Source organism: Bos grunniens, chromosome 5 (assembly GCF_055505025.1).
Source record: "Bos grunniens cultivar Pamir isolate PY7600 chromosome 5, Bosgru_T2T1.0, whole genome shotgun sequence".
Classification (NCBI taxonomy): Eukaryota; Metazoa; Chordata; class Mammalia; order Artiodactyla; family Bovidae; genus Bos; species Bos grunniens.
The window spans coordinates 12,745,204-12,761,431 of NC_141169.1; the positions used below are offsets into that span (position 1 = coordinate 12,745,204).

General features: G+C 37.1%; 1 protein-coding gene across 12 annotated transcripts in view; it reads left to right on the plus strand.

The window, feature by feature from the left end:
- METTL25 (methyltransferase like 25) overlaps nt 1-16,228 on the plus strand; it is a 142,421-nt gene that overhangs the window by 74,891 nt on the left and 51,302 nt on the right. For all 12 annotated transcript variants that reach the window (XR_015163464.1, XR_015163462.1, XR_015163463.1 and 9 more), the window contains one exon: nt 2,580-2,653. Coding sequence is in view for 8 of the 12 variants with exons in the window: in XM_086398892.1 (XP_086255018.1) it covers nt 2,580-2,653 (74 nt within the window). In the remaining 4 variants the exon portion in view is untranslated. The remainder of the gene's footprint in view (nt 1-2,579; nt 2,654-16,228) is intronic.

Sequence of the window (16,228 nt, forward strand, 5' to 3'; positions counted from 1 at the left end):
TATTCAAGGAGTGCACATTCGAAGGCACTTCATAACTCTCTTTCCTTTCTCTTAGGAAACAGCTGTAAAGTTCTTTACTCAGGGTTACTGGGGAATGATGATTTATTCCATCCTGTTTGTATTCCTCTGTGCATTCCATTTTTTGTATGTTCTCTTGCTTAAAGTATGTTTCTTGGTCTTTTTGGTAGCCTTTCTATAGTCAGTTTTTAATAACAATTAAATGTACATGTATTTCTAAATTATCTGAATATCATTTTATATAATTTATCTAAAAGGCATGGGAAAGGAGAGCTTTATTTTTAAGAGTTCTTCTCAGCTTTTGTACATGAAAGTGTGTAATAAAAAAATTGATGACACCCCATCTTTGCCAAAATGTGGAAGAAGCAAAATAGTATCATGGCTTAGTAGTGGGACATCAGAGCCAGGCTTCCTCAGCTCAAACAACAGCTTCAGTGTTTTTAGGAGTTTTATATAAAATGTACATAACATTGAAGTTCCTATCTATTATAACTAATCAAATAAAAAGTTAATTTTGTAAGCCATTTATAATTCTAATATTTCACTTCATTAAATATTTCTCAGAATGTCTTGAATTTCACTAGAACAATATGAGTAGGTATTAATATATGAAAAGGGATTTCAACATTTCTGTGAGAGAACTGAAAGGATTTGGGGGAAATGCGGGACAGATAATAGAGATAGTAGGTACTGCAAAAAAGAATTACTCCAGGAGTTGGTGATGGACAGGGAGGCCTGGTGTGCTGCGATTCAGGGGGTCGCAAAGAGTCAGACACGACTGAGTGACTGAACTGAACTGAACTGAACTGAAGATCAAAAATTATCAAATAGAAAATATATCCAGATATGGGAAATTCTTAATGAAATTTTTGGAGAACTCTTCAGGAAATGAAAGTTTATAAATCAGAGATTTTGTCTTAAGGAGTTGTATTTGGAAAGAGATTTTGTATAAGGAGTGTGCCTTTTGAAGTTTATAAATTTTAGTGTGGGCACTCAAGTATATGTATGTCTGCTTTTCAGTGAGTCATTTAGGAGTTGGGTTGGAAACTGGTATTACTAATACCATTTCTTACTAGAATCGCCCTTCTCACTGCTCCCACCATCCAGTGAGGATATAACTTGTGTTCAAAGTACTGTCTCAAGACCCTACAAGTCAGATGTTCTCCAGTGACTTAAGAAGGCAATGCCATTGGGTAAACACCCAGGAAATAATGGTTGACCCTCAACTGCCAACTTGAGATGTTTTTTTAGTCTCAGCATCTGGGACACGCAGTGTAGGAACTTGATGTTAAGTGGCGAAGTGGGGCAGTAGAATAGGTTTCCCACCTGAGCACACAGGCAAAATGTTTATTTTCTGCTAAACTCCACTTGAATCCAGTGTGTTGTAGTTGAAAACAAATGATAGTAACAATGTGGGGCTCAGAAGGAGAATTAAAGTTACAAAAGGATAACTTATTAGATATGCACGTTTCATTGAACTCTGTCTTTAAAACAGTTTTTACCTTATTTGACTACTCAGAGGTATTCAATTATTGTTGACCTCCTTCCTTGTTCATTTTTCTTTTTTTCAACAGTAACTTGACATGGAAACAGGGTTATTGTTCCTGATATTTGTGTTGAATTTTCCTGTACTATCAGTATTAAAAGGTCTTTGGCCACTATTGGAGAAGGCAATGGCACCCCACTCCAGTACTCTTGCCTGGAAAATCCCATGGACGGAGGAGCCTGGTAGGCTGCAGTCCATGGGGTCACTAGGAGTCGGACACAACTGAGCGACTTCACTTTCACTTTTCACTTTCATGCATTGGAGAAGGAAATGGCAACCCACTCCAGTGTTCTTGCCTGGAAATCCCAGGGACAGGGGAGCTTGGTGGGCTGTCATCTCTGGGGTCGCACAGAGTCGGAAATGACTGAAGCGACTTAGCAGCAGCAGCAGCAGCAGTATAAGAGTACCTCTTACATTGCCACAGTGAAACATTTTTCTTCTCTGTATAGGACTTTCTTACCTTCTACTTCTTTGAAGCTAATATGCATCACTAAGGCCTTCTTCTCTACCTTTGGACCTTCATGGTCACTTCCCACTTCTTTCTCCCTAGGAAGTGAACGTATTTTGGAATGTCCTTATGTAGTGTAGTGCCTTTTTTCTCTGGCTCAGCGTCCTAGGTTAAATCTCTAATCCACATCTGTGAGGAAAGACCCACATTCTCTGCTCTTTTGCACACATCCTACTTCTCTCTTTACAGTGCTGACGCAGTTGTGAACGTTTATTTCTATGTTTTTAAATGATAAGCACTCCATTTGGGATGTTAGCTCATTTTTCCTTGATTATTCCTTTTCTGCTTCATTCACTACTACTACTTTTATAGTTTCTTTTATTTTCTCAGTGAGAATTAGCCCCCAGGTACATTTTATTTAGAATAGAAGTGTTATAATATTATCCTCTATGTTAACAGCAAACTCAGGTTTCTAACATTCACTTATGGTCCCAACTCTCAAGCATTGATTTAATTTTTGTTTTTTACTTGTTTCTTGTGCTCATATGTATCTGCTTTTTTTTTCAGCTGCCTACTGAGTCCCTCTTCTATCGTGCCATACTCCAGGATATTATTAAAGAGTGCTATGGCATCACCAAATGGTATGATGATTTCGTTTCAATAATAATAGCTATCCTGTGTGACTGTTCATTTTCAGGTGAATTTATTCAGGGTCACTGTTATTAGTAGAAGAAGCTTTGAATTTGAGCATGAAATAAGAGTTCTAATGATTCCCTTTTGTACTGGGAGGTTGTTATGATGATTAAGTTATATATGGTTACATATGTAAAATGCACTTTAGAGTGTGAGAAGTATTGAAATGTTATATATTAGTAATTCAGTGAATATAATATGAGCAGGTGTGTGTGTATGTGTGTCTAAGTGCTCAATCGTGTCCGACTCTTTGTGATCCATGGACTGTATAGGCCACCAGGCTCCTCCATGGAATTTTCCAGGCAAGAACACTGGATTGGGTTGCCATTTCCTATTCCAGGGGATCTTCCCACCCCGGGATTGAGTCTGCGTCTCTTGTGTCTCCTGCATTGGCAGGCGGATTCTTTACCACCGCTCCACCTGGGAAGCCCAAATACGAGCAAAGGTTACGTCGTAGAAGGTTCACAACCGCTGGAGCATGAAGCTTAGTAATCAGAACAGATATCCATTTTAAACAGCCGTTGTGGCCATTCTTGTCTCTACTGGTAAAACAGTAGCCCTGCGTATGTTTTGTTTGGTTTCTGTTTTCCCCAGATAATAACTGCCTATACACAAAGGCAAGGGTTAGGAGAGTTTTTCATAATAGTGGTTTAACAACTGCTATACTCAAACATATATTTCTGCAGTCCCTTCGGGTTTCGTGAGTTTCTTCCTACTAGTTATAATTTTAGGATTCTTATTGCCATTTGGTTATAATGGAATTATTCTTAAAATAGGATAGTTTTCAAGTTCTCAAAGACAAAAACAAATCCACACTCATTAATAGGAATGGAAGCTATTAATATTTTCAGATTAGGTATAATTTCTCTAAGAAAAATAGTCTTTTTGTTTTAACTAAAAAAATTATGACATGTAAATATCTACATATGCCATTGATTTTAATTGTCATTTCTATGTAGTTAACTCCAAAATCTGTATCCCACTATCCATTCTCTTTTCCAAATATTAATCTTCAAAATGTCTAGAAATGAATTTCTCATGGTTTCCTGTAAACTAATTCCTTTCTCTTTCTGGAAAACTGATTTCTTTCTCACCCCAAGATGTTAACCTTGTTAGCAAAAGTCACAAAATTGTGCAAATTCATGTTCACTCACATACTGACTGGCTGCCTTCCTTTAAGCCCTCAGATCTATTCATTAGTGTGTTTGTTGTTCTGTTGTTCTCTTAATTCCTGCTTAAAATCATCTAAACTCTTTCCTAAACCTTTCTTCTCACTTAAAAATTCAAATCTCTCTAACCTTTCACATTCTTGCCTGCCTTGATTACTCAATAGATATTATTTATTATAATACTTTTTTCATTCCAGACCTTTATTAACCTTTCAGCCACATTTGATCATGCAATAATTGCTTTTGCCAGACTGCCTTCCTCATTATCTTCCATTAAGCGACATTCCTCTAAGTTTCCTCTTCTTACTCTCAAAACTCATCTGTCTTCTTTAAGTGTTCTTCTTACTTAGCCCCTTGGTGTTTCTAGAAATTCTTTAGTGTTTTATACTCAGCTGCTGTCTCTTTATATTTCTTCTTTCTCTTAGCAATTACTGTAACAAGAAATAACTTACATCATGTATCCAGCTCATACCTCTTTTCTGAAGTTCTAATCTACATTTCTCAATTTAACTCAAATAGCTTCTCTTAAGTACCTTAAAAATACACCAGATTCAGCCAGAGCCAAAATACCAAGTCAGCTTCACCCCAGTTCTATTGCTGTTTCTTCTGTCCTTTGACTTCTTTTGTCCTTTCTGGGGAATGGCATGGCCATTATCAACCTTTAGGAATCTTAAAATGATGTTTGCTTATTTTCTTTTCCCAGCATCAAGCCACACATTCTGATAAGTTGCCAAGACTTGTACTTGTTATAGTTTTTTAACACAGGGATTGTTTATTGTGTGGCAGGCAGTCTATCAAGTTCTGAATGCATACTATGGATCTAGTATCCACATAGGAGTCTTTCATAATCTAGTCAGGATGGCATATGCAAAAACCAAAGAAAATAAGAGAAACCCACATCCAAGAACAGCAGACTATAATTAGAGCTAACTCTCCATCTGAAAAAAGCTGAAAATGCTGAGATGTGTACATATGCATGTGTGTGGTGAGTGTATACAAGTATGTGTGTTTGTGTGTATGTGTGTATTTAAATTTGTTTTTAATTGTCTGGTGAACATCAGATACTAGCAAGGAAATTGAAAATTATCAGATATTTAGGAGAAGATGGAAACCAAGAGAAATGAGCTCAGCTTGAGATTTTCATTTTTCCCCAGATGTCATTTCTTAGATACACAAAAGGCAAGTTCCCTGGCAGTCCAGCAGTTAGGACTTAGTGCTTTCATTGCCGGGGCCCGGGCTCAGTCCTTGATTCAATCAGGGATTTAAGATCTCACAAGCTGCCCAGTGTGACCAAATTTAAGAAAATAAATAGAATAAAGCAACAATAGCAGCAACAACAGAAGAATGATAAATAGCTGCAGTGTTTATAAGAGCAGTAGTCTAAACAGAATGAATAAAATGAACAAAAATGTCATTAATAGGAGAATGGGTAAACTGTAGGTAGAACACTGTGCCTTAGTGAAAATGTGTGAATTACAACTACATGCATCAAAGTGAATGAATGTTGTAAACGTTACAGAAAAATTCCTGCAGGATGGATCCATTCTTATAATTTGGAAACAAACACAGCTGTATAATTATGCAGGAGTATAAAATATGTGGTGAGCATCAAGAAAAGCATAGCAATGATCAACACAAGCCTTATTCAGTGGTATAGCATCCTGTTGGAGGGAGGGCAGTTGAGTACAGAGTGATGAGTGGGGAAGGCGAGGGGCACATGGGAATTTCTAAAGACTGGTAATGCTCTGTTTCTCAGATTTGGTATTGCTTATAGGACTTCATTTTATTGACATACACACTGTATTTTTTAAATCCTTGTTTTTATGCAATAGTAATAAAATTATAATCTCATTTCAGGCCACACCTCAGGGTTAGTTGAGTTACATATTATATCCCTAGTATCTATTGCAATCACTTCATTATAGTAATAAGGAAAATTAAGATAAAGTAGTTAAAAGCTTGTCTTAAGTCATACAGCTTAAAAGAACCAGGATTAGGACCAAATTTGTAGTCCACAAATGTTTTTGCTATCCCATGCTTCTCTTTGGAATATGTTTAATATGAGTTGAGTTACAGGTCTCCTTGTAAATTCTTTGGGATATTTTTAAATATGAGTTGAGTTATAGGTCTCCTTGTATTAGCAATGTAACAAGGTTACCTTGATTGGAATCTCTATCCAGCAAGAGTACTAAAGATAGAAATAAGATCACTTAATAATTTCTTTTGCATTTTATTTAATTTTCCTTGCTAACTAAAATATATTGTCTTCAAGTGATATCCCACTTCAGAATACTTGAAACATTGTTCTGAAAGTTCTTTAAGTATAATTGTTTATATTAGAAGTAAACTTTTTTCATGAACTTAAATTAACAGAGTATCTTTACTCTGTTGATTATAATTGTGACTTAGCATTGAACATTTATGTTAAAACTCAATAATTTGTATAATTTTTAAGATGTTATAATTAGTCCTTATCTGGAAACTTTCTAAGGGAATAAAATGCCAAAGAAAGCATTTCATGGAATTAAAAATCCTTCAGAACACTTCAAAAGAGGACAGAGAAATAGATGTATATACTTTATAATTCTCTTTCATACTGAGTACTGTAAACCACTGTATAAGAAATACATCATTTCTGATGCCTGTAATTATTAATTAATTTAATTTCATTATGATTTTGCAGTAATCAGATAAATATTTGAAAAGCCAGGTCATCAACACTGGCTCACAAAATTAAAGGTAATTATTTAGTCCCTAACGTGTGGTCAAATTAGCAAGTCAGTATCTTTTAAATTGAAAAGTAGGTTGAAGATTTTTGGTACTTCTTTAAGGGATTTCCATTTTCAGCAAAATTTTATAAGTCTGAAAAAATACTTAAAGTTTTCCTTGTCTTTCAGTATATATTAGCATATAAAAGGCACGAGATAAATAATTTCATAAATATTTTGTGATGATAGAGAAACTGAATTTTGACACTTTCTGCTTATTTTTATTGAGTATATCTACCTTTTCCTAAAATTTCCTACACTGATGTTGCTTCTTTGGAAAATGCCACAAGTAAGCCATGTTCTTCATTTTGTGGACAGCATGTGGATGGTGTTGGATTCACTTGAGTAGAATTTTAATTAGATCTACTGCATTCACTTTTATTAAAAGAAAGAATGCTCATTCCTTTTTAGCATGCTAACCATGCCTTATTCTGACAGAGGGCCCCCTTTCAGTCTGTTCTTTAAATCCCATCATTTATCTTTCAGAAACAGTCATGTCACTTTTCTTACTTCAATATGTTTGATAATTCCTCTTCTTCATACTCAAAAACTAAAATATCCTTATTATGGCATTCAGGGCCATTTCTCAGGTGTCACTGATGTCCTTTCCAGCCTAAGTCACCCCTTTCTTCCTTCTCTGTACCCCAAGCAGCTGCTCATGCACATCGTTTGTACACTAGATTATTCCTTTCCCATGCAATTAATTTTGCACCTCCTGTGTGTTCTTGGAGCTCCTCTGGCTACTTGAAATCTTCACCTCCCCATTCCTGTCATCCTTTCCTCCCCTGACCTCTGGCAGGTAAAATCCTAGGGTTTCCTTAAAACTCAGTTTAGAAAGCATCTCTAGTATCTTTCTCTTCTCCTTCTCACTCTCTTCTCCCATAGAACTTAATCTGTTTGATTCATTGCTCTTATCCAATCTAAATATACAATTAGTATTTGTGTCTGCTCCTCTGCCACCTAGTGAGCCCTGGTGGCCAATTTTTAGCTTTATTTAATGAAGTCATATATCATCATGGTTAAGAACACTGATTCTGAAAATCCTCTTTGGACCCATTTTCCCCTCCAACTACTATCTCATATCTCCTCTTTCCTTTACTGGGAAAATCCTTGAAAGGGCTGCCAATTTCTTTCCCATTTTTGCTTGAATACCAATCAGACTTTACTTCCATCACTCCATCAAACTCCCTTTTTTAGGATCACTTGTGACCCCACAGTAGTCGTGTACAGATGTTAGAATCAGACCTTAAAGAAGGCTGAGCGCCAAAGAACTGACACTTTCAAACTGTGCTGCTGGAAAAGACTCTGGAGAGTCCTTTGGACTGCAAGGAGATCAAACCAGTCAATCCTAAAGGCAATCAACCCTTAATACTCTTTGGAAGGACTGATGCTGTAGCTGAAATTCCAATACTTTGGCCACCTGATGCAAAGAGCTGACTCATTGAAAAAGAATCTCATGCTGGGAAAAATTGAAGGCAGGAGGAGAATGGGTTGACAGAAAATGAGATGGCTGGATAGCATCATTGACTCAGTGGACATGAATTTGGGCGGTCTCCAGGAGACAGAAGGACAGGGAAGCCTGGCATTCTGCAGTTCATAGGATAGCAAAGAGTCAGACATGACTTAGCGACTGAACAACAACAGTGACCCCATATGGCTAAATCCTGTGGTCAGTTCTCAGTCCTCATCTTACCTAGCCTGCCATCAGTATTTCAGACAGTTTATTACTTTTTACAGAAACACTTTTTCTCTTATATGCTAGAGAAAGTCCCTCTTAAGATAGTCACTTTTTAAATTTCATTCTTTTGTTTCATTCGTTTTTTTCCCCCCAGTTTATTTTGCTGACTCCTCTTCCTCTTTGAAACCTCTCATTATTAAAGAGCTTTTTTTCTGTCCCCACTAACCAGGTGATCTCATAACATTGCATGGCTTTCAATACCATCTTACGCTGATGAATCTCAAATCTGTAGTCTAATCGTTATTGTTCCTTCAAGTTGTGTCTGACTCTGTGACCCTGTGGCCTGTAGCTCACCATAGTCCAGTTCTTCTAGTTGTTCTGGTCAGGAATTCTGGAGACAATTTTGACCCCTCTCTCTCACACTGCCTCGATCTAGTCCAGCAATTTTGTAGTCTCTCTAATTAAACATATCTAAAATGCCACCACTTCTTACCACCCTCAGGGCCACCACCCTGGTCTAAGCCACCACCATCTCTCATTTAGATGATTACAGTAACCTCCTAATTGCTCTTCCTGCTTCTGTTTTTGCCCCGTTGAGTCTATTCTCTATGCAATAGCCAGAGTGATCCTGTTAATACTTTTAAGTGAGATCTTCCTCACAATCTTCCCATGGATTCTTATTCATGTGGAAGTAAAGCTGATTATTTTCACTATGACCTACAAAGCCTTATATGATGGAGCTATCATTATCTCTCTGATCTCATTTCTACTAATTTCCCATTTATTTATGTCTGTACTGCCTTCCTTGCCATTACTTAAAAATAAGAGGAATACTCTCTACTTTAAGGCCTTTCCATATAATGCATTCTCTGCTTGGAATATCATCACCAGATGCCACATGGCTAGCTGACTCTCCTTCAGTTCTTCACTCAAAATTATCCTCTCTGTGACACCCACCATCACTCCTCTCTAACATTTCTCTCCTCTATCATCAGCTTCTCATTAGCTCTTATGCTACACATAATATACTGAATGTTTTACTTACTTGTCTCTGATCATTTCCCAATTCAGATGATTTTTGTTTGGCTGGTTCCATTCACAAGTCATGGAACCTTGTAATCTGGCTCCAGAGTATTTTAGAAATGCCTTTGAAGAAAGATAAATCAGATCCTGATTACAAATCCTGATTATAGAGTATTCTTCAGATTGTTGTCTGAAGAGCAGTGATTCTATAAAAATCCTTTGAGAGACAAGAATTTCTTGATCAAGTAAATGCTTCATGCACTGTCATCCTGTTTAAGATTCGAACGCACATTTTTGTTTTAAAGACTCTCAGAGGTCTGGCGAGAGACAGCAGGGTGTGATGGCTAAAAGCACCGCCCCGTCCTCACTGGGTGAGACACTGTGATCTTAGGCATATGACCTAATGTGTTTCTGCTTCAGTTTTCCAATCTGTAAACTGGGGTGAAAAATGGTACCTACCTCAAAGAGATGTTGTGAAAAGTAAGTTAGTATATGCTGCTGCTGCTGCTAAGTCGCTTCAGTGGTGTCCGACTCTGTGCAACCCCAGAGACGGAAGTCCACCAGGCTCCCCCGTCCCTAGGATTCTCCAGGCAAGAACACTGGAGTGGGTTGCCATTTCCTTCTCCAAAAGTTAGTGTATATAAAGTGCTGAAAATAGTGCCTGGAACATAGTGAATGCTATCGCTATTAAAATTCATCTATTGAACTTTGTTGAAATGTGTTTATTTGTTCATATGATACTTTTTTCTCTCAAAACTATACACACACGTAGTTAAAATTTATAACTCTAAGTGTTTTATGGGGCATACTCTAAGAAGCACAGAAAAATCTTGAAAATAATTATTATAACTCATCCGAGGATCTCATTTGTGATTAATTTGATTATTTTTCTTTCAGTTCCAAAGGAAATGACAATAGCAAAATAAGATTGTTTTGATTATTTTGTTTAATATCACATATATTATTGATAGTCAACTATAGAATACTATGGAGTATTTTCTGTTATATACAGTAAGTCTAGTCCCATTTAAATCCAAAATAGGAACATAATGCAACAAACATCCTTTCCTTTTGGTGACTAGTCCTTGCTCTCCTGTTACTTTTATGTCATGTCCACCTGATGACAAAATTTCCAATACCTGTCAAAGCTCTAAATGTTAAAAAATAAATTATTTAGGGTCAAGTTATTGTTACATGAATACTTATACATGTGGACAACATAAATTAAAATTTTTTATTTTTAATTATTAAATATGAACAGTTAAACTTTATTGGAATGCATCTCCTATTGAGACAGATGGGTGTGGCCTTTATAATGCCTGAGTAAGGAAACTATTTGTCAACGATTCTCCGGAGGATCTGACACCTCATAGCAATGCAACATAGGAATGTGGGTGAGAGGTATGCCTTTTCTTTGCCAAGTTAGAGCAGAAGGGCCATCTGTGAAAGGAGATGTAGAAAACAGGGATTTTCCCAGACAGATGAGTTTAAGGAAAGTGGGTATAAGGAAGTAGAGGATTTGGAAACTTATTTTTTTTAAATCAGCCCCAATGGTGTACCCCTTTAAAAGTCTTTGCAGATTCCTCACAGCCAGTGAAGACCACAGTTTTAAATCCCTGCATTTAACCTTATTGCATTCCATGGTAAGTAGTCAAGCCACTTATATAAGCAATAAGAAAACCAAAACTTTTATTAATAACAAGTCAAGGTACTTATTTAAAAAATAAAATACCAACACAGTTATACACCAAAATCATAATTTTATCAAGTAATATAAGTACTACCTTACCTAATATTTCTGTAACACTTTACAGTTTACTGTTATCGTGTGTTATCTCATTTACATCTTTCTGTTGAGCTATTAAGTAGATGTTACCTCCGTTTCATCTCTCTTTTTTCAGTGAGAAAGTTGAAGTTCTGAGAGCTGATTTGTTTACTGCTGCTGGAATTTAGATCTGTTGACTTCTTGTCCAAGTGTTTTTTTTTTTTTCCTAGTACAATGCAATTTTAGAGAGTATTCTTGATTAAAATTAGAGCATTCTTGAAATCTGTATGAGAAAGAGTACTATTGCCAGGGAGGCCAAAATTTGGATCGTGGCCTCAACTTTCTCTTACTCTGCTGTCATTGTCCCGTTAATCAGACAGTCTGCTTTGTGTTAAACACTACCCTCTATGATCGGAGGCTCTGTCTGAGGCCTTGAAGATAACCTGACAAATAATCTGTGGACCCTGCCATCAGGGAGTAACAGAGACAGATATATTAAACAGGTAACTATGTGCTTCTCTGCATTATCAAAAGGATTCTAGCATTACTCTTTCTCAGGAGGATGGTAAGCAGTATTGCAAACTAGTCTAGCAGTCTTATCACAGCAACTGCCAACCATTATTTGACATGGTTCCCATGCTTTCTAGACCAAGTAACCAAGGGTGCGTGGTCTAATAAGAAAATTTATATAGAAAAGCCATTCTATACAGTGGAAACATAGGAGTCATGTACAGTAAAATCTACCTATGAAAATTCCTTGCATTTCCTACAAAGTACTGAAGGAAAGTACATAGATTCAGTATTATAGCCCAGTATCGTAATTAAATGTGTAAAATGTTTAAGTGCATATTGTTTGCCTGTATACAGTATACAATACATACATAAAATGTTTCACAGTATTTTTCATGACATGCCAAGCATACATACTTGAATTCACGTACATTAAATGGTTCTGGGACTCAACTCATCATTTGATCATGTGACAACCACCCTTGGGAGGTAGTTTTAGGATATAGGATCAGAGAGAGGTTTTGTGTGGGGTGGGGGATTTTGGTGTGCTTGCTTGCTGTTTTCAGACAGAAAAACTTCAACGTTTTCCTGTGACAAGTCAAGACTCAGTAAAGAGAAGTCAAAGATACTTAATACGTCAGAGGAGACAGAATGAGATAGCCTCCAGATCCTTGATATTAGGCATTTTCTTACAGAAAACAATTATATTAACTAGACTAATTATATATAATTATATATGTGGCCTCCCTGGTGGCTCTGTTGCTAAAGAATCCACCTGTAATGCAGCAGACCCAGGTTTAATCCCTGGGTGGGGAAAGTCCCCTGGAGAAGGGCATGGCAGTCCACACCTGTATTCTTGCCTAGAGAATCCCATGGACAGAGGAGCCTGGTGGGCTACAGTCCATGGGGTCACAAAGAGTTGGACACGATTTAGTGACTAAACTGCTACATATTAATTATATTAAGTAATTAACAGAGAGAAGGATTTATTTACACACATGTCAGCAAAAATTAAGATTACAGTGATTCTGTGATGTCATAATATGTAATTATAAAAGCAGACTCCAACCTTGAGTGTTAAGTAATAAGAAAAATGCAATTGGCACTTATTAAAAATTAAAATTAAACGTGGGATTGCCCCATATTCCATTTACTAACAATCCTATTCTGCCCTTGTACTTTCTGAATAGTACTGAGATTTCTCTTGTACCTGCCCTTCTTTATTCTTGTTTCTTAATTATTAGAATTGCAATATTTATCTTTAAAACTTTAGACTCTTCTAAAGGCTGATGAGGCAAGTAGTCTTTTTCTTGTAGCTGCAAAGGAGCAGGTTGCACTCTTCATTATAAACTCTCTTTGAAGCTATTATTTTTAAGAACATTGTTTTGTAAGTTACCCAGACTTTAGATATTAGCGCCATGTCTGGCAGAAGTAACTTTACCTCCAAAAGTTCTAAAAGCCTGATTCATTCTACTTAATCTTATGTTGCTTTGGTAATAATATTTAAATTGACGTTCTGTTTTCTATAATATATTCTTATTTCTTAAACCAAAATGGACTTATTGGTACTTTCCTCTCTTTCCATAGCCATAAAAGTAATAAAACCATTTTTCAGAACGTTTTTAACAATAGCACTCTATTTTCAAGTACAATCTTATGTAGAACCAAATAAATTTAATAAATTTTAGAAAAGAACTTTTTTCTGACACAGTTATCCTTTCATATTTCATGGAAAATTGTAAACCTTAGAGTACCTCTTTGAAGTCCTTAAGAAAGCAATTTTAAAAAATTGTTTAACCTATTTCTAAATTTTAAGTGTTGGCCTAATTTTAATGTTACTGTATATTCATCTCTTTTATCAATATTGCTCTTCACAATACTGTTGGAAATTGAGACCTTTTGAAACTCAATTCTTCCTCTAAGAAAGTTCCCCTTGTCAATTGCAGTAGCTGAAGCACTCCCTACTCTGTGCTGTATGCTGCTCACCATCTTGCGCTTATCACATCGAATTCTAACATTTCTCTACCTGTCTTCCCTCATAAATTGTGGATGATTCTACCTCGAATGCAGCACAGTAACAGGAAAATGACCACTATTCATTGAGTGTTTGTCAGATACTGAGCCAAGCACACTATATAGACTCTGTTACTGAATCTTCAACCTTCTACTGCTAAATAAGGAGGGACAAGAGAGGCTTTTAAGTGGTAAATAAGTGGTAGAGCAAGGATTCAGACTCATTTCAGTCTTGAGTTCACGTGGAATCTGCCTACTTCTGTTTGCCTATAATGCAGAGGTAGACATTATTCATCTGGAATTTAACAATATCAAATGTGAATCTTACTGCAGTGCTGTGCAGTGCATGCTAAATTGCTTCAGTCATGTCTGACCTTGTGACACTATGGACCATAGCCTGCCAGGCTTCTCTGTCCATGGGATTCTCCAGGCAAGAATTCTGGAGTGGGTTGCTCTAGGGGCTCTTCCTGACCCAGGTATTGAACTGGGGTCTCCTGTGGCTCCTGCATTGCCGGCAGATTGTTTATTGCTGAGCCACCGGGGAAGCCCTTTGAAGTGCTATGCCAGAGTTAATATTTAATAGTAGTTAATATCCTAGATGCTGAAGCCAGACTTCCTGAATTAAAACGTGAGCGGTTTACTTAACCTCTCCATTCATTAGTTTCACCATCTTTAAAATGAGGATAATAATGGGACCTACCACACGGAATAGTTGTAAGGATTAAATAAGTAGATGCAGCAAAGGGCTTAAGAGTCTCTGACATGGACTTCCCTGATGGTCCAGTGGTGAAGAATCCACCTGCCAGTGCAGGAAACATTGGTTCGACCTCTGGTCTCGTAAGATTCCACATGCGAGGCAACTAAGCCCAGTAAGAGAGAAGCTCCCACTTGGCGCAGCTGGGGAAAGCTTGTGCACGGTAGTGAAGACCCAGCACAGTAAAATAAATAAGCAAACAGTCTCTGGCACTTCACAGAAATGAAATAAACATTAGCTGTTATTATTTGTTTTGTTTACATTGCATTTTCCTTTTATATTTTTCTCAGGAGTTCTCTCTCTATATATATATAAATGTATATATTTTAAATTACATTACTTATTTGTATGTATAAGCCTGCCTTCCTATATTTTGTTTACCTGACTAGCAAATAGATCTATTTACTGTATTAACACATCTCATGTTGTAGTCTAACTAGATGTTTATGTTTTTGCAAGCTGCAAGAGATATTTAATTATTTAATTCATGTAGTAGGATCCTGCTAGATGTGTGATACGACTAAAAGCACAGAGGAGATAGTCATGAGCAAAACAGGTGGAAACTCTGCTCTCCAGCTGCTCAGAGCTGTGAACTCAAATATATTTTTAAATGGCATGCCTCTATCAATAAGCATTTCTGAGTAGACACCCCCAAAATGAATAGTTAATTGTTTATAAGTGATTCATTTGTCTTTCTGCTAGTCTGTTGTATAGATTTTTAAAATAAACTGGAAAAATGAAATTAAAACAATAAAGATTTAATAGAAATTACAGTTCTAATATTCTCTTTTCCCTGGGATATGTTCACCCCTCTTTGGAGTCCACTGACTCTTTAAAAGAGTAATCATGTGAAGGAAAAGTTCTGTGTCAGGAGCCTGACTTCATCTGGAGGGCCAGAGAAGATTTTCCTAAGAAGGCAACATTTAAGATAGAATCTGAAAAGGATGAATTTGGGGTTCCCTAGGCAAGGGGTCGCAAAGAGTCGGACACGACTAAGCGACTGAACTGAACTGAGGCAAAAAAATAAAGGGCGAAGTGTAACACAATAGTGTTTATAGCCAGAAGCATGGTGTGTTCAAGAAACTGGAAAGGCTCATTGTGGGTGGAGAGGCAGTGTCCTAAGAGTGGTGGAAAGGTTGTCAGCAAGGAACAAGTGGAACAAGGATTATTATACATTGTGGCTCAGCTGGTAAAGAAACGGCCTGCAATGCGGGAAACCTGGGTTCGATCCCTGGATTGGGAAAAATCCCCTGGAGAAGGGAAAGGCTATCCACTCCAGTATTCTTGCCTGGAGAATTCCATGGACTGTATAGTCCATGGGGTTGCAAAGAGTCAGACACAACTGAGTGACTTTTGCTTTCACTACAAGCATTTAGATCTTAATTCTAATGGTCATGGGAAACTCTGGACGAATTTAAAGAGAAGTAACATGATCAAATAATCACCTTCCTAGTTCTATTTGGTTGATATTTTTCTCCCTTACTGTGGTGGTGGTGACTTAGTCATGTCTGACTCTTGCAACCCCATGGACTGTAGCCCACCAGGATACAGAAATCCATGGGATTTCCCAGGCAAGAATACTGGAGTGAGTTGCCATTGCCTTCTCAAGGAGATTTTCCTAATCCAGGGATTGAACCCGGGTCTCCTGCATTGTAGGCAGATTCTGTACCTACTGAGCCACCAGAGAAGCCCCTTCCCTTACTGGTTACTGCTAAAAACAGGTCTGAAATAGTACAAATCAACAAGGGATTAAGGGGAAAGTCTTATGCAGCAAATTATTGCTTAAGACACTAAAAGTAATCTCATAATCATGTTGTGAGATTCTGTAACAGTAAAAGGGTAG